Source organism: Vespula pensylvanica, chromosome 2, assembly GCF_014466175.1.
Source record: "Vespula pensylvanica isolate Volc-1 chromosome 2, ASM1446617v1, whole genome shotgun sequence".
In the NCBI taxonomy this organism is placed as follows: domain Eukaryota; kingdom Metazoa; phylum Arthropoda; class Insecta; order Hymenoptera; family Vespidae; genus Vespula; species Vespula pensylvanica.
Genome location: NC_057686.1, coordinates 8,179,219 through 8,197,784, shown reverse-complemented (window position 1 = coordinate 8,197,784; position 18,566 = coordinate 8,179,219). Strand labels below are relative to the sequence as shown.

General features: G+C 36.6%; 2 protein-coding genes and 1 long non-coding RNA gene across 7 annotated transcripts; 2 read left to right on the top strand and 1 right to left on the bottom strand.

Moving 5' to 3' along the window:
• Positions 1 to 170: 170 nt before the first annotated feature.
• LOC122627015 (prefoldin subunit 6) lies at positions 171 to 1,399 on the top strand. 2 transcript variants are annotated; one of them, XM_043807735.1, is made up of 4 exons: positions 171 to 281; positions 596 to 664; positions 774 to 969; positions 1,082 to 1,399. In XM_043807735.1, the coding sequence occupies exons 2-4, from the start codon at positions 601 to 603 to the stop codon at positions 1,209 to 1,211; spliced, it is 390 nt and encodes a 129-aa protein (XP_043663670.1). In that variant the 5' UTR covers positions 171 to 281; positions 596 to 600; the 3' UTR covers positions 1,212 to 1,399. The 2 variants fall into 2 exon arrangements, with proteins under 2 accessions (XP_043663670.1, XP_043663671.1); XM_043807736.1 differs by having other exon boundaries at positions 185 to 265.
• A 127-nt stretch (positions 1,400 to 1,526) lies between these two features.
• Positions 1,527 to 13,871, top strand: LOC122627014. Of its 4 annotated transcripts, XR_006326774.1 has the most exons (9): positions 1,527 to 2,350; positions 2,994 to 3,171; positions 4,115 to 4,246; positions 6,222 to 6,314; positions 8,728 to 8,833; positions 8,911 to 9,097; positions 10,199 to 10,280; positions 10,377 to 11,170; positions 11,255 to 13,871. XR_006326774.1 is itself a non-coding variant. In XM_043807731.1 (8 exons), exons 2-8 carry the CDS (start codon positions 3,019 to 3,021, stop codon positions 10,521 to 10,523), a joined length of 900 nt encoding a protein of 299 aa, XP_043663666.1. In that variant the 5' UTR covers positions 1,527 to 2,350; positions 2,994 to 3,018; the 3' UTR covers positions 10,524 to 13,871. The 4 variants fall into 4 exon arrangements, 3 of the variants coding, with proteins under 3 accessions (XP_043663666.1, XP_043663669.1, XP_043663668.1); XM_043807731.1 differs by having other exon boundaries at positions 10,377 to 13,871; XM_043807733.1 differs by having other exon boundaries at positions 2,335 to 2,472; positions 10,377 to 13,871.
• Positions 5,473 to 10,065, bottom strand: LOC122627016. The gene is made up of 3 exons (XR_006326775.1): positions 9,538 to 10,065; positions 7,891 to 8,041; positions 5,473 to 6,309 (listed from the first exon to the last, which is right to left on the bottom strand). It is a non-coding gene; the product is annotated as an uncharacterized LOC122627016 (long non-coding RNA).
• Positions 13,872 to 18,566: the final 4,695 nt, after the last annotated feature.

The following is an 18,566-nucleotide window of genomic DNA, read 5'->3' as shown; positions in this document are numbered from 1 at the left end:
CGTAAAAATACATTATGCATAAATTTTGGTAAGAAATTTTTTTATAGTCTACATAAGATTATCTTTAAGTCTATATAAGATTTATCTTTAAAAAATTTTCAAAATTTCCCTAAACTCAAGCATCGGGTGGTAAACCTGTTTAAGCTTAGTTCACATGTAAGTAAGTTATGAGTGTTAAACGAAGGTGGCGCTTTCGTACGACAGAATAATAGGATTCTTATTTAAGAAAAGACATAGCCTATAATTTACACAGTTATCTAATTTGGTAAGACTATTCTACTGTAAGTAATATTTTCTTGTAAATATCATATTAATGAGTGAAGTCTTAAAACAATATCGATTTGATTTTTATTGTTCTTAATACATTCTTTAAATATATTGCATACTAATGTCTTTATGTGTAATAACGTTTACATTTTGATATATTACAAAGGCTTATATTGTCTTGTAAAGTTATTATTGCAAAAATGTTCATTTTAATTGCAATTGTATATTGTCATTATTTTAATATTGATATAAAGTAACCAATGATGATGATTATTGATGTAATCATATTTTTAACATGTTCAATATTTATTTACTAAAATATTTTCAGTAAAAATGGTAGAAGAAATTCAGAAGAAGCTTCAAGCTGAAATAGATAAATTTAATCAAGTTCAAAAAGGTAAGAAAAATAAGTAATCTTCTTACATATTTTTAAGATAAGTGTAAGCAAAGTTATGTCTATATAATTTTTTCATGAATTTATTTTAATTAGATTTTCTTTCTATTAGATTATAACAAAGCACTTCGTACAAGACAAATACTAGATGGGCAGTTGAATGAAAACATTGCCGTTAAAAAGGAATTAGATCTCTTGAAGTCTGAAGATGAAGTTTTTAAATTAATTGGACCATGTCTTATAAAACAATATTTAGAGGAAGCTAAACAAAATGTCACTAAACGTATGGACTATATATCGTCTGAATTGTAAGTCAATGACTGAATAAAGTTTATTTATAATAAGAAATAAAGATATTTATAATAAAAAGTTTATTTATAATATAAATTTATAATAACATAAAATAAATTACTTTTATAGGAAGCGTACAGAAGAATTAATAACTACTTTGGATAAGAAACAGGATGTTCACAGGGAAACCCTTGAAAAATTGCAGCAAATGTTCCAGCAAGCTCAAGTCAAAGCATCGCTTGCTGGAATAAAAACATAATATAACATTTGCTTTTTAATAGTAAGATTAAAAAACATTTTCTTATATCTATGATTAAGCAGATTGTTATTTAAATCTCAAAATTAATAATAACTGTTTTTAAAATAATATATGATAATATTTATGTTTACATTTTACTGGTATGTAATATCAAGTGCAAATCAATTATATAATTATTCAGAATATAAGATTCTCTTGTATTTTCTTCAATAAAATCACTATCAATTATAAAGATCTGTTTTAAAAAGTTTTCAATTAAAGATTAGGTTTATTTAAAGGCATTTTTAACCAGACGATACATTTTTTAAATAATAACTAGGTTTTAATCAATTATCACGTTTGTTATTAATAAGTTCTTATATAGATATTTGTTAAATCGTTGATAAATTTTTCCCGTAGATACCTCCTGATTCATTGACAAATTTTTGTCATAGATATCTACTAAGTTATTTATGAACTTTAATTGTCGATACTAATTAAATTATTAGCGAATTTTAATCGTAGATATAAATGAACGATCATTGACGAATTTTTAAATACCTAGTAAATCGTTGACTTTTTCAATAGATACTTATTCAGCCATTGACGAACTTTTACATATCTATTAACTCAGACGAATATTATATAATTTTATATAATAACATAAGTAAATTATTGATAAATTCTAGTTTAGATATATCAACGAATTTAAACATAATTTATTATATGGCAACAGATAAGATTCATTGTTAATAAACATATTGATAAATTATTCAAAAAAATGTAGGACAATGGCAATGTATAGTTTCGAAATTAAATAATATTTATAAAGATAAATTGATGTAAATAAAACTATTAATAACGTTGGAAGTATTGTAGAAAATGTGACACAAAAGAAAACGATTTTGTAACGCTGTCATTTTTAAAAAGGTTTCTATTCGAATGGGCACGATCCTGAAGAATGGAGGTCGAGAGTTGAAGGTCGAAAAAAGCGTAGGGGTGAGCTTAGTTACGACGTTCCTTCACAATGTAATCCATAGCGAAGGCCGTGGCATGTGCTGGCGGCGGGGGCGACGACGCAACTACTACAAATAGGCTGCAGCTTCGTCGAAAGCACCTATCCACGCAAGCGAACCAGTCGCGTGCTTCTTCCTTACCAGGTGAGCAATCCTTTCAACCTAAGAATGTAATCTACTTCAAAAGACTTTTCACCCGTTCGTGTTTCATCGGCTTACTTAGGAATTCTTTTATCAATACGTAAAACTCTTCGTGCCTGTTTCGTGTAAGTATTTCCATATTCTTCATATCCGAATTTAAAACACGAACATTCAAAAATAGTTTAAATAATATCAGTTAAAAGAGATACGAAGATTTAGTAAAAGAAAAGTTTAATATGATCGTTCTTAATTTTGTTTCGAAATTTTGGGACATTTCCAATCAAATTGAGATATCATCGCATACAATAAATGCACAAAATTCTATGCCACTGGGTTCGCAGAAAATGCGATATATATTCTATGCGGTGGAATGTATTTAATAAGCGCATATACATTTATACGAAGTGACGAATAACTAATATCACGCAATGTATACATCGTCTAGTTTTTTTTTTACTCCTACTACTTTTTTATGCACCGTTCTAATCAATCGTTTAATCAGTCCTATAATTTCTCGAAAGACGATATACGCGCAGCAAAACGTGATTCTTATTAATATTTATTATTTCTTTGGTTGTATAAGCAATATATTCATAAAAAACATTTTTCCGCATTTTTCTCGATTATTTTCTTATTTTCTTCGAAGGGGTGTGTCGAATGGCCGCGTGGATATGGCAGGAGAATATTTTGAGACGACGTATGTACCGGAAATCAAGGATGCCGAGAGCAAAGAACGAGAAAGACAACTCGTTCAAGAGGGCACGGCTATGTGGAAGCACCGGAAGGAGGAGTTTCTACGTCAAAAACATCGAGAACAACGAGAAGTATGTCTAAGGACTGGATCGTTTCGTCGTAAAGAAAAGTTTAGCTATTGACCGATTTCGAGTGCCATTTACGTCACTATCCTTTGGCCATAGCACCCTTTTGAGAACTCCTCCCTTCGCAGCTCATTTTTTTTAACGATAGAAAGCCATAAATTCTTTTTACTCTCTTTTGATTTATCGCAGAATAAAAATGGTACTCTACTCGATTTTATTTCTCTGTCCACGTTAAAATTTATTGATGATTTAGAAATTTATTGAAAAATTCGCCAATGTTTTTACGTATGTGTTTATATAAAAATGTCCTCATTAACGAGCTTTACGATGGCACTATATAGATGGTTTGATGCATACATATCTACCCGTTCGACACAGATATTTTCGAGACTCATTGCATATTCGATTCTGTTCCGATCGTTCCTAAGACACGCAAGTTCGTGCCCCGTATGAAATGGTAACGACGTCGAAAACGATCGACAAGGATGCTTTCGGAATTCCTGCCGGACTTCATTTGCATAATCCGAACGAACAATTCCGAGAAACATGCCACGAAGGATACGCCGCTGACGTAAACCATCCCCGAACTTGATTGTACATCGAGAGACCATTCGGCCTCGCTAGATGCATATCTTAGGTTAAATTTATCGATGTTATATCTGTCAATGTTTTCTCAAGCTCGAAAGCGGATCGATAGAGAGACGAGGTAAATTTGCGAACGCACGAACGATAATATCTAGAACGATAATACATAAAATCGGAGGTCTGATAAAGCGATGAAGAAAAAGAAAGAAAGAAGATACGATATTACGAAGCTTCTCTTTATCTATTCTCTTCCTTTCTACGTTATTGCGAAACTCCTACCAACGAGCGAAGAAAAAAAAAGTGCCTGAGAAAGAGAGCGATAGTAGAGCGACCATCACGAAGTTTTCCTTAATTTTCTTTGCAGTTGCGAGAGATTCTGGAGAACTACTCGCCTTGGGGTAAACCAGGCGGTGGTGCTCCGTGCCCAGCAACCTTAAGAAAGAAAAACGTTCTTCTGGAGCCATTGGAACCCGTCAAGAGTCATATGGCTGGTCAGGTAAACGAAAGAAGACTCGATCTAAGATGCATGCTTATTTATAATTTTAAATTCTGCACTAGATTCTTTCTCTTTTTCTCTTTTGCTCTGGATGCATATAAAATGATATGTAAAATTATTACGAGGATTGAATATGTTATTCAGTGTCTTTTTAAAAGTCTACTATGAGTACCTTCAATATTAAATCGCAGAAGAGTTATGTAAACTCATCCTCGCAATTATAAAAACGATTATTATCGCAAAACTCAAAAAGGTATAAGAGAGAAACCTTCGCGATGGATCAATACAAGTTTGCCAACGTTTGTACTGATAATATGCTCGTGTGGGTTTGCGTGTACGATCCTTTTGAAGGTGTTCCGTATACCTCTGACCTCTGAATTTCAACGAAGACCAATCGAAAACCGATTGTGACACGATTCATTTCAATATCTATGCCAAAGACTATTTCATTGGAAGAGCTTTCATAAGCGACTAACGTGGTATCTCGTTTCCTTTGAATTCACTATTTTGTCGAAATGATCAAAGTCGATATTAAAAGCTTTTGTAATTTACGATCCACATAAACGCAGTGAGATATTTGAATAGAAATTTCTCAATATCTTTATTATGAATAGACGATGGTACTTTTTTTAATATAAAGAAATATCTCTTAAGCTAGATTTCTTTGATTCTTTTTCATAAAAATGTAAGCAAAGAAAAGACATTCAGGTGTTCCCATTTAAATAACAGATCTCGTACATATATAGGATATATATACCTATACACACACATATATATATAAACATACTATATATACATACACATACACACATACTATATATATTTGTCCTATATATTTTTTTTAATTTAAGAGAAAAATCATTTCTCTTTTATATCGTATCTGTTACGAATCAGTACCTTTGTGAGTGAGCTGCAGAAAAATTCGTAATGGACTTTCCTTGTAGATGAAAACGATACATTTTTGCAGTGGCAATAATTTAAAGAGAAAAGGAGCGAAAGAGTGAGAATCGAGAGATCAGGAGATGGTGGAGGAGGAGAAAGAGAGAAAGAGGAGAACGGTAAAGCTTGATTCTCGATCCCTTTCGGTCAAATTTTGGATGCACGCCCGACTTCACCGATCACGTAGAAAGCCTTTTTCCTGTGAAACGAAAGAGATCGATACGTCAATGTGAATTTTCGAACGGATATCAAAGTGAATCTATCCTGATCGAATAGAAACCACAGAGTAAATTTAAAAACATAAACCATTTATTCCATGAAAATTAGCCGATCGTGCTTTTAGCAAATTAAATTCGATACCGTGCATTACTCATCACGGGCAGATTTAATTATAAATTTCTCTCGGGATCGGTTAAGAATAATCGTGAAAATGATTAATACAGTTCGTTGTATGTTATATTAATTTTCGGATATGTCTAGTTTTACATGATTACATTTGTGTGCGGCACATCAGGTCGTTATCAGTCAAACGTGCGTAAAGAGTTCCATGGACATAATCATGGGTTCGTTTCGTTTGATAAACGATGAGAATTATAATCTAATCTGTAGTTCCTTATTGGGAGATATCTCATATAGTTTATAGTAAACAGGAACTATACGAATCGAATACGAAAATAATCTTGAAGAGATGTTCGTTACATAGATATAGCCGAAAATGGTGCGAAATTTGAAGGTATAATATTCAAAGTGCAACATATGTAGAAATCATGTGGTGAAGCTTGTAGAGGATGCATAGAAGATAACAATAAAGAGGATTTCTGGAGGAAACGCCTTTCCTCCTACTTGCTAGGAGTTCCCAAGAGGAGCGAGCTCGTTGCACGAGCTTGCGAGTGCACGTAGCTAACATAAGCACGCGTTCTTGCACGAAACAACGATTTCGCATAGTAGGTGTACACCGACACGGTTATGTTGTACATAGTCAACGGAAGCGAATCCTGGTGAAGCTGCTTAATATGCCTCGCCGGCGCGTGCTTAGTCTGTGCAGTCCTGGCCCTGGGGTCGTCCTGGTCCTGGAGGACTTCCTTGGAGGGATCCGAAGTTACTGGGTGTGCACTTTCTGGAATCTATGGTACGAATTGATCGATAGAAAAGAAGTTTTAACAGATCCTTTTCGACTTCATATCGAGTAATCTTATTGCTTTATTATTTATTTATAATTTTTTACCATTTTATATTTATATATGGGATAGATATTTAGATGATTGAGAACTCATGTAAGAAAGAGAATTCTTCTCGGAGATAAGTTACAAGATGAAAATAAAATGATTAACGTGATGCTTTTTCACACCGGTTTCATTAAGTGAACTGAGATTTTCCAAACGGTTTAGTTAGAACTGAAAGAGAAAAAGGAGAGTTTGAGAAGAAAAAGAAGAAGATGGTGACGGAGCGTACTTTGTTGCGTCGGTAGAAATTGGTTCGTACGTGATTTTATGTTGAAAGACACGACAGTTTGGTATAGAGAGAACAAGCTAGAACGACGACGAAATTACGTTGTCACGGGAACAGGAGCGTTCTGTGTCGGCTGGTACCAGCAAACTTGTTCAGGCAACTCCTACTATACCAACGCGAATCAGATTGGATCGGTGAATGCGCTGTCCCGGAAGCTTCCTCTTCCACATATACTTCCTAGCAAAGAGTTCTCTGCGCTTGTAGATTTTATTTGTCAAAAAAATTACTATATTTTTCGTTTATAAAAATATTTAATTTTTCAACATCTCAAATTTCTCAGGAGATAAACGGATCTTTGCTAAATGTCTAGACGATTTAGAAATGCGTACGAACATTCGTTGGTATCAAGAGAAATTCATCTTTGCGCGTGATAATTACCGGAAGAAGCGCTTGCTCCTTCTCAGATGAATATTTCATCTCCTATCATAAATCTCAAACACGATTACCGCAACATACCGTGCGAATGGCTAAACTTAATCGCTTATTTCACGGCCATACCGTGGAATCATACTGCGTCAGTATAAATGGTAAAGGATAAAATTATTAGCTTTTGCCGTTGAAGGCTCGCTTGCTTTCTCACATCGTTATCTCCTGAAATCTGCAACAAGTAACTCTCTCGGTGTAATTTCGTTTTTAATTACCTCTTTATTTGCGATAACTCTCATAGAACTGATATTCGTTGTATACGTTCGTACGTACATATTTGCACATCGACACACACACACACACACACACACACACACACACACACACACACACACACACACACACACACACACACACACACACACACACACACACACACACACACACACACACACACACACACACACACACACACACACACACACACACACACACACACACACACACACACACACACACACACACACACACGTGTTAGCTTAATTGAATTTCATTTAAGCGAGTGATAAACGACGGTAAGATCGGCTATTACTCGTCGTAGTCATCCTCTAGGATATGGAGAAACTATCCCTCCTAAAACATCTCGGATAGAGATCTACTGTTACGAGGCACAGGAGAAAAAGTACAAGAAAAGAGAAAGGAAAGAAATAGAGATAAAAAAGAAACGAAGGGACGAATCGATGTTTTTTTTCGAGGCATACTATCCCATTACTACGAATTAACAATTGTACAAAGTAAAAGTTAGTAGGTATACACATTCACGAGCTTACCAAGCTTTCTGGGTCGTTGCAGCATCTTCCTCTTCTTTGAGAAATATCCTCGTAATCGCACGATCTTCCTCTCTCCTTGCATCGGTTTTCTTGGCATTGGTCCCTCGTCGTCGCTTCGCATCGGTTCATAGCTTTCGCTGCATCGACGATCCTACAGTAGGGAAGCAAACTCTTAATTTTTAATTAACCAACCAAGCATCTACTGGCTCCTCCTCGAACGGCAAACACATAACCGTGCCACGTTACTACCTAATTGAACGATCCAACCGGCGCCTTAGCGAGCTTGCGAGCTTGCAAGCCGGAAAGTTTAAACTGAAATTTATTAGCAAGCTCCACTTCGACTGAAGTTTACTTCTTATTGCGCGTAAGCAAGCTTACGTTAACTAACGCGGACTCTACCTTTATCTCTCTCTTTCTCTGTCCATCTATCTTCTATCTTGTTTCTCTTTCTTTCTTTCGTTTTCTCTCTCTCTCTCTCTTTCTCTCTCCCTCGTTCTCTTACTCTCCCTCTCTTTCTCTTTATATACACACTTTGTCCCGCGAACTCACTTACATGAACGCGTACTGTCCGTGGATTTATGGTGGGTTTTCTGTTTTCTCGCTAATAAACTGGCCAGCTTTACTTTAACTAGCCAACTAACTAGACCGACGTTGATGGATGAATGGAACGAGTAGACTCGCGAGTTAAGCTGGATCAGGATGGGGTGGTGGTGAGTGCGACGAACGGTTAGGCGATCATTTTTCTCTTCGAACACTGTCGCGAGAGATTCCCTTCGCGACTTTTTGCTTCCTGTAAGAATTCAAACGCTTTCGAAATTATTCGATGATCTTTTATAGGGGTGGACCAGTGATTCGACGATCCGGAAGCTATCTCGTAAAAGAGACATCGATCCTCTGACTGTTCCAGACATGAATAAATTCTTCGATGCGAATGTGGAATCGGGTAAATCTAGGGATTAAATCTTTCTTTCTTCAACATCTTTCATTTTAAAAGTTGAAATCGTTATTCTCTTTCTCTAGATATTGCATCGAATTTACAATCGTCAAGGGATACGAGAAGTCTCTACAACGAGGAGGTCCAGGTGTACAAGCTCACTGGTGGTGTAGAATTAGTGCCGTTATTAACCAGCAGACGTTATCATTCACAACCGCAGAGTATTCGCTATCATGTGACTGACATTACTCGGCCAGGGTATACGATAGAATCGTAAGTTATTATTATCTATAATAGTTTTAACGTCTATCGTGTTCGATGTCGAAGTATCTTCGGGAAACGATAAGTTAGTGAAAGTAGCGAAAATTAATTTGCAATTGTAATACGAGTACAAAAGTATTATGAATAATATAGGAGCGAGCATCTCCATTTCATACAAATATGCATTCATGTGGAAAGGCTGACATGGAAAGGTCTTGAATAGGTCAATAGTTAAAGCAGCCGCCCGAAAAGCGGAAGACCTAGGTTCTCGAGTCTCGGTTCAAAGTAAGCCGATAAACCAATTTTTTTTTACAAATTCTACAATAAGTATAAGAGTACTTGAAGATTTGTATTATTTTTCCAATGTAATATCTCTTATAGAAATTATTTTGACGACACTCTGCGTACGTATCTATATTGATTATTTAAAAAAGTAAAAATTTGTTACGTACCTACTTTTCTTAGAATACTTCCCATTTATTTCGAAAGTCCGCAAAATCCTTGCACTAAAAGATGTCTTTCGTCTTCTCTTGGTCGTCGAATTCGTTCTATTTATCCTCGGAGAATAACGCGCAGAAGTAGAGCGATTTTTTCGACGTGACACGTCTTAGCCTGGCTCGGACGAGGTGACGAGGTACGACTAGGGCGGCATAAACGGTTAGGGCTCGTACGATACTCGAGGGATGTAACTACATTATAGGTAATCAACCCATTGACCTGAATGCACCGACCTCGACAGCTTTACCTGTCTGATGCTGTTTCATCCCCCTTGTGTATTAACGCTCTAGTCTCGACGTCGATATACTTTTCCGGAGGGTATCAAACCGGATGGCGTTGGTCGTTTCCTAGAAAGGCTCGCGGCGAGAACCTCCTTTCGTTGAGAAATCACATTGAACATTCTTGTGATCGAAGGAACGTGACGAGATTGCTATTTTATCTTTTTTATTCCTTCGAAGATTATTCGATCGTTAACCATTTCTAATGAATCTTACATTCTTTTAAAATCGATATTATCGAAATGATAGTCCTATCGGAATATCAAAATTTGTTTATCTTCCCACTATAACGTATCGAGTTGTTTGCATATTCACGTGGAGTTTTTTTTTTATACAGCCTGCGTTCACTCGAAATCTCTAACAGAAAATACATCGCAGAGCTTGCTGAACAGATACGATGGAAACAGGATAGAGCATGCGTAAGTTTTATGATTTAATAATGATATAAAGAAAAAAAATCGTAGAAAGCATAGAACAATTTTCTAATAAATAAGTTGATGGAATTTTCATTATAGGAGGAACGTCGCGCGGAACAAGAAAGCTGCAGACGACATTTCGATACTTGGCGAAAGCTCTGGGGTAGACCGGGTCATGGTGCACCCATAGATCATGTTCACAGAAACAATCTTTATAATATTCTCTACCGTCCGGTTATTTATTGAATTTCTACGCAACGTGTCTCGTGACTTGGAAACTTACGAACGAAATTGGATACCAATGGTATTAGAAAGCTTTCATTGTTATCTTCGTTAGCATTTCAATCCACTTTTGTAGATATCATCGAATTAGATTAGAGAGACCAGAAATGACGAAGGAAAAGAAAGGTTCGGAGAATGATTGCATATCTTGTCAAAGAACTGTCACGAACCGATAAAGAGAAAGAAGATCAGACGAAGATTATTTTTATAATCTTATTATTAGATTAGATGAAGATTGAAGATTAGATTCTACTCGTATCATTACGATGAATTTCAGAGAAATAAGAAATCTGAAAAAGATACTTTGTTGTCGTTTATATCATGGTGAATTGCTTGGAGATGAAAAAGCGACGAGTTTGTCAGCAGCCTATTAAATTTTATGAAAGTCTGTCGCTAGGAGCTTCGAAGAGACGTTTGATAAACCTGCACCGTGGGACGTAGACCGCGATTGACCAGACCTCAAAGGAGCAATCTCGAGAGGGGATGCAGCTCGATCGACGGGTATTAAATTTCATGAACGCCAAGGAACGATCATTTGAATATATGTATGGTCGGGGTTAGAAAGTGCCCTTAGTCGTTGTTGTCAAAAGAAACTGCATCCATGTCCGAAGGTAAAATTTTAAGCTCTCTAAGAATTCCTCTTATCGCGTAAAAAAATATATCCGATCATAAAATTAAATTTTCATTTTAAATAGTGATCGTTGTTACGTGTGCGAGAAAAGAACATCTCGTAACATTGGAAATTTGACATAAAGGGAGTAATCTGATTGACATAAAGGATTTAAATTAAAAGATTTGACATAAAGGATCTAATCATATTGACAAAGTTTAAATAATATCCAAGTACAATAAATATCCCTAGAAATTGAAATTTTTTTGATAATTAATTGTTTCACGGTGCTCGTTTGTACTCGATTCACTCGATATATGTTAATTAGACCGAGAACGACAGGGAGTTGTCTTGCTAATGGACTCCTAATTTAATTGGGCTCACTTCAAGGGATATGGTTCTCGGTTTGTATCTTCAAAGGGTCAAGTGTCTCTCCCTCTATTTTTTCTTCCCTCTCCCCAGTAAAGAGAAACAACGAAGCCTTCTCTCTTTCCTGTTTTGCTAGAAAAGCGACTCGCATTCTCTGTAGGTAACCTCGCACATTCTCTGTAGTCTCACATTTCCCCCGCCTTTATTCCCCTACAGACCTACTCTCACTCTCTTCTCCCCCTCTTTTCCCTTTCCTCATTCAGCGGTAGCGCGTTGTGCAGTTATACGAGCAACCACTGTGCTTTCCCTATTGTCTGACTATTGTGTACCCGTTACCACTGTGCGTCGGACCGTTTGTATAAAGGGTGATTCATTTTCAGCGAAATATCAGTTCCTGCGCCTCATGAATTTCAACTCTCGCAAGCGCGTAAAACCACGCGTCCTGTATATTTATCTCTCTTGCTACGCGTATATCCCTCTTATTCTCTCTCTTCCGTATCCATTTCCCGTTACGTCTTCCGTTCTCTCTCCCTATCACGTTACTCCTCTATCTTCCTTTACTATCTATGCGTTTTCTAGCGAGATGACGTTAGCCCGATTACTGCCCAGCGCGTGGTTTTGCGCAAGCGAGGATCACCGGACCTCGTTACACACTTTTTCCTTCCTTTTTCCGTCCTAAATAATTCTCTTATCGCGATTATATTGTGAACGGATGAACCGTGTAAAGTCGCATTTAAATTTCTCGGTTCTCGTTGTGAAGCATAGATAGCGAGTGATACTGGTATTTAATAGATTAGATGCGTATTAGATTCTTTATTATAACAGATAAGCAGGATCATGCGATAGATGAATATTTCTGTGCCGACTTTACCTGGCGAAAAGTCGTATACAGCGAATAAATACATATTTTACGAATCATTGACGAATATTTTTCAAGATTTTATTTATTAGAAATATACGTGTAATCTTTACAATAATACGATTACGATGAACCATCCTCGTTCGCAGTGATTCAATCGAACGTCAAGTTTTAAACGAGAGAGTCGATTTAAAGTGTAGATTTGAAAGGGAAAATGTGATGGAAAAGAAAAATTTGCGAACCTCGAGAGTTGCAAACCGATATCAGAAATCCACTAGAACACTCGCACCCACCGAAGGAATAATATTTGTTCGCGGTTCCATCGTGATGTACGTGACGTGATAGTAGATGGTCTATATGGATATATCTTCGTTTGCGTATGTGTGCATGCATATGACGTGGAACTCGTATTCGTTCTTTCTCACGGAGTTTCCGTTCGGCTCGACAACGAAGGACGACGTATGGCAAATTTGAATTTCGATATGGTGCGATGACTTTGCTTTCTCCAGGATTTTTTTTATTCAGATCTTTATCAAACCTTCGCGATAGGAACAGGATCGGAAAGTTATTTTGTCGATTCGTTTATTCTCCCATATGTATGTAATATTTCAATAATTAAAATAAAAATACCTAATACGTAAAACTCTTAGAAACATTTCTAGCCAAATAAGAAATAGTAAGTATCAACGTTACTGTCATTATCGATTTCAACGAGAACATTTTTTAATGTCTTATTTAATGTAGTTGCTTTTGCAAACAAAAGAATCAAAGCCATTTCTCATCGATAAGGGAGAGAGGCTCTGTGAACGTCTACCGTTCATGCGTGGCTGAGATGTATTCATTCTATATAGCAAAAAACGTGATCGTTTCGCGTCTCAATAGTAGCAATGTGTACCGAGTCGAAGAGGAACACAGAGAAGAGAAAGAGAGATGAATATAGAGAAGCGAAAAATACGAAATCTTGTTATCGCGGTGACTCGAACGACGAGCTATTCATCAAGCGTATCATTTCCACATAGCTCGGCCGTGGTGCAGTGATGAATGCGCGCTCGTAATTAGAATTTTTTTCGGTATATACAGGGTGTATGTAAATTATAAGTACAAGCCTTATGGGCAGATGGAAATCATCGAAAAAGGAACAAAATAGGTTTAATATAAATATGTTTTCAAATAAATCGTTTCAAAGATATGCAATTATTTTATACGATTACATGTGCTATGAATAACATAAAAACAAATTTGTTCGAAGGTATCATTGCTAAATATTTCCTTATAGTTTTTTTTTTATAAAATTAAAGTACGAATACTTTTCTGATATGTCTATATTTTTAATAAATTATATCCACTTGCAATGTTTGTATTTATAATTCATGTACACCTTGTATATACGTATAAGTGTATTGAGGCGCTATATCCTGTGAAAAAAGCGAGTTATGAGTATGTGAGAGAAAAAGAGAGAGAGAGCGAGCGAGCGAGCGAGTGAGAGAGAGAGAGAGAGAGAGAGAGAGAGAGAGAGAGAGAAAAGAGACAGAGAAAGAAATAGCGACCTATGGAAATTTCAACGAACATGTTGCTCGTCATCGGTTTTAATGGCAGATACCGTCCATTTTTTGAGTTGCATCGATTCGGCCGATTGCTCGGATTAATATTCAGTAAATTGTTGCGAGCCATGCGCGTAATACTGCTGCTCCGATTGCCTCCCTTTCCCGCCACTACCACTTTTATCTTTTTTATCTTTCACGTTCACCATCCCCATGATTATCTTTCTCCCCTCTTATTTTCTTTGCCGTCCTTCTCTGCTTTTTAGCGCCAACGTGCCGCTTTTAATCGCCTCCTCGTATTTCGCGCCCTTTTTTAAAGTTACAGGGTCGTGTGGTGATTCGGAGGACAATTCTCTCTCTCTCTCTCTCTCTCTCTTTCCTAATTCACCGTGGTTTTTTATCCAATATAGCCGTGGTACGGGTGAACACAGCTATTCGAAAAATTGTCCGGTGAATGCTCGATAAGCCGTGCGAAGAACACACGTATTGCTCGAAAGTACATACACGTAGTATAAATACTCACACATTTTTATCAACAACAATATGTAACTGTGTGAGTCTATGCGCGAATTCGTGAGTGTGTGTGTGTGTGTGTTGGTCGTTGCATCGTTCAAATAAAAAAAAAGAAAACGTGCCTTTTCCAGCTTGCTCCTAGTTTTTCCTCGTTTTTTATACCATCCGTTTTTCTACGCTACGAAATAATTACGAAGGTCTCCTGCAGGTAGTGAATTTTAAGCGGGATCGGAATATTTTACCGGATGAACGATAAATTGGATGTACATAAATCTTTGACGAAGAGATATTCAAAAATTCCTTTCTCATTTTTTCTCCCAGTATTATCGGAATATTTAATGCAAGGAAAAGTGTTAATACCGTTTATACTGTTTAAGAGAAATTTTATGCGAATCACTTCTTTTATTTCATTTTCTACGTCAACTTTAATAGGATAGAAAGAGAAAGAGAGAAAGAGAGAAAGAGAGAAGGAGAAAGATGGGTTTTACGAGCCACTCGTCGCACAAACTTTTTTCATATCTCTGACATTATATCGCGCTACCTGAAGTCCCACTGAACTATACTATTCCATTGCTGTCTCTTTTTCGTTTTCTCTCTATATAACTATGGCATCGTAGATACAGATACACGAAACCAGGAGACCATTCTCAGTTTCATTTTGAGCTTTCGTTGTACAATTTAGAATATACTTCATCGATGTAAAAAAGGGTTTGCTTTTCGCGAAAGATCGTGAAAGGGATTCGAACCTCCGAGGGAAGCGAAATTATGACTCCCTTCGTTTTTGTTGTGGTGAAGCCGTTTAACACTGAAGAGTAGTATAGGTGCAACTAGGACGACTCCTTTATATGGAAAGCAGCATATGGAAATTTTCGCAGGTGTCGGTTTATTGTCCCATTCGCGAGTGAAACGACACACAGGGGAATCATCCCTCTATATACTTATGCGAGAAGGGTTGCAACGCCGGGAGATTTGTCACGGTACATGCTCGCACGAACTCGATTGGATTAAATTGTTCCGATCTACCGGAACTTTAAACTCCATCTCTCTCCATCTCTGTCTTTCTTTCTCTCTCTCTCTCTCTCTCTCTCTCTCTCTCTCTCTCTCTCTCTCTCTCTTTGGACGAGTTTAATCGATTTTTTAAAGAAAACTTTTTATCAATTCGTACATATGTTCCTATTTTACAATTACAATTATTTAGTTTATATACGATTTTAAATAAAAATTTTGAAAATATCAAAATCTCTTAATTTTCTCGATTATTCTCTTGCAATGAAATTGTATCGAATGTATCGAACCTACCGACGGAGCTTAACCTCGGAAGCTTTACACGTCACTCTTTCGAAGTCCTCGATAATCTCGACATAATAATCCGGCGGTCCCGGAGGCGATACAAGTAAGATCGTTCTGTACGTTGCTCTAGAATGCATGGAAATGGGAAATCTCGCGATTCCTGGCAATAAGATCCGCGCGTGATCGCCGAAGGAGCTCGTAGAATTGGCTGGAGACCAAGTCGTGGCTCCGTGTTACTTATCACGTTTGCCAAGTTTCTTCTTTTTCCTTCCTTCTATTTCTTTTTCTTCGTTTTCCATGTTTTCGATCTCTCTCTCTCTCTCTCTCTCTCTTTCTCTCTTTCTCCCTCCCTCTTTCTCTCTCTCTCTCTCTCTCTCGTAAGTGCATCAAGTACGACAGTCGTGATAGGTATCTCGTTTTACACTGAATAATTTATGATCTTTTTTAACAAAAAAGTCAAATGTAATGCGGCAGTCGGTGCAGTAATATTATGAATGATTTTTCTCTGTTTTTACTTCATAGAGATTATATTTAAAAAGCGCGATAATCACACGTGCATTTTGTTCATATTTACTCTGCTACGAAAGAAAGAAAAGAGATTACAGATAGCGCTCGAATCCTTCATCAAATCTTAAGCTGAAAGCATACTCGACTTTCCAGTGCTAATACTCTCGAATAATTCAGCTCGACGTTTTTTGTTAATTTCAATTGCGAACTATTTTCCATTAAACGGACGGTGGTACAAGATATAAATCGATTTCACTCCCGCTCTTTAACGAAGAGCTCTTTTCTATTTTTCTGTACGATGTGAGATTTTTCTGCGGATGCGAGAGTGGCGTGGAAAAAGAATAGAAATGATTCCTCCTTTTCTCTTTCTCTTTTTCCTTTTTATTCATTCACATTCGATGAAAGCCTTCAGATGGGCGATTCGCTTGTTTCGAGAATCACAAGCATTGTGTTAGGAAGAAGCATTGATGTAACAATGCATTATGTGTATTGTTCGAATATTTCCACGCATTTATATGCGTATGTGTGTATTTTTATTTATATTTGTTTTCCTAGATGTGCGTATGTACACTTGGAGAAGAGAATGTTATTTTCGGGATTAAATCAAAAAGTTGCAACTGTGAAAGTTGTGTCTGCGTTTGAAATCACGTTGGAAAGCTTTGACCAGTGAGAGCTTTCGAGCTTTTCGCGATGCCTGCTTATTGTGGCTTCAACTCTTACTCTTTCACCGACGTATGTACGATTCAAGAGCTTCCTTTGTCATTTTAATACCTTTCAATGTTATTCGTTACGACAATGAAAAGTCAATGGTTTATTTTCCGAGGAATTCATGATTTAAAATTTACGCGAGAATATTTTATCGATTGTAGATAAAAAATGTAGATTATTCCGCGTTTAATTTTAAATTTGTGAATATTAAATTCCAAAGATTGTTAGGAACTTTTGAAAAGAAAATCAGATTTGCTTTTGTTAATTGTCGCGTTAATTGTTTGTTAATTGTTAATGAAAGCGTAATCTATCTGTTACGTTTTGTTGAGATTTTTCTCAAAAACAGGATAGGATCATATTCCCAGACTTACGTCTTCTTCGCCTACCGAAACAGCCGACTGGAAGAAGATTTTGAATTTCTCGGCACGCTCTCGGAATTAAGCGCCTTGTGGTCTCCTCGTTCCATGTCTTGTACACTATGTTCTCTCGTAAACTCAACCCTTCTTCCTTCTTTAGTCGTCGACCTTGCGTTTCCTTACAATTACCTTTCGCATCATCCTCTTATAGAGAGGTAGGAGAAAACCGCTTAATACTCTCTCTACATATTTCTTCTTTCCCCATTTTCTCTCTCTTTCTCACTCGTTGTTTCCTATCCTTTACTCACCTTCTTTACTACTTTGCGTTCGTATTCGACGATAGGGAGCATGGAAATGCATATTTCATAACCTACAGAGTTCATTGTTCCGCCAGTGGTAGCTCCTATTTCTTTGCTTCATCCTTTTCCACCCTTGATACTCCATCGACTTACCACCTCTATCGTCAATGTCGCCTTTTATACGAGCAACTCCTTCGACAAGAATATGATCGTCTAACTTGCCGGAAAGCGACAACCCAATCTTCATCCTTCGACCTCATTTCACTCTACACTTTGTGCCTAATATTTTCTTTTGAAAATACCACTCTTGATTTTCTCCAACGATTTGAATCCGATGAATTCTCGCGAGGTCTCTCTTTCCCGATTTTCCTTAAAGCAGCAGTTGCTGGTTTTTTCATTTTTAAGAAATTTTCCTTTTATATTTGTTCATATTAACACTTTCCGTATCGGACCGATATTTGATATTTTTTCGTTCAAGTCTTGTACTTTGCATGCATATTATTACAATTAAACTTTTTGCTACTGACGTATGTTTTGCGGTATTTATAACAGTGCAAAAAATGATCTCGCCGTTTGAGGCGAGATGTCTGAAGATATGATAAATGCACTAGAGATGTTATTCAGTTGTCGATATATGATTTTAAAAGAATTTTCATTCTCGACGAAAATATCAAACGGCTTGAATGAAAAATTGTTAATCACGTCGTATAAAAGACGAGACAGAGCTTTTATATAAAATTATACGCTATGGAATTAATCCGGAAAGATAAATTGCAAAGAGAAAGAAGAAAAGAGAGAGAGAGAGAGGGAGAGAGAGAGAGAGAGAGAGAGAAAAAGAGAAAGAAAGAATATTCAGTATCAATACAAGTATACAATTTAGAATTCGTCAAAGAATTACGACGGTTCGTGCGCGTTTAAGCTAATTATAATGTTCGTTTATGTAAAAGATTGTCAG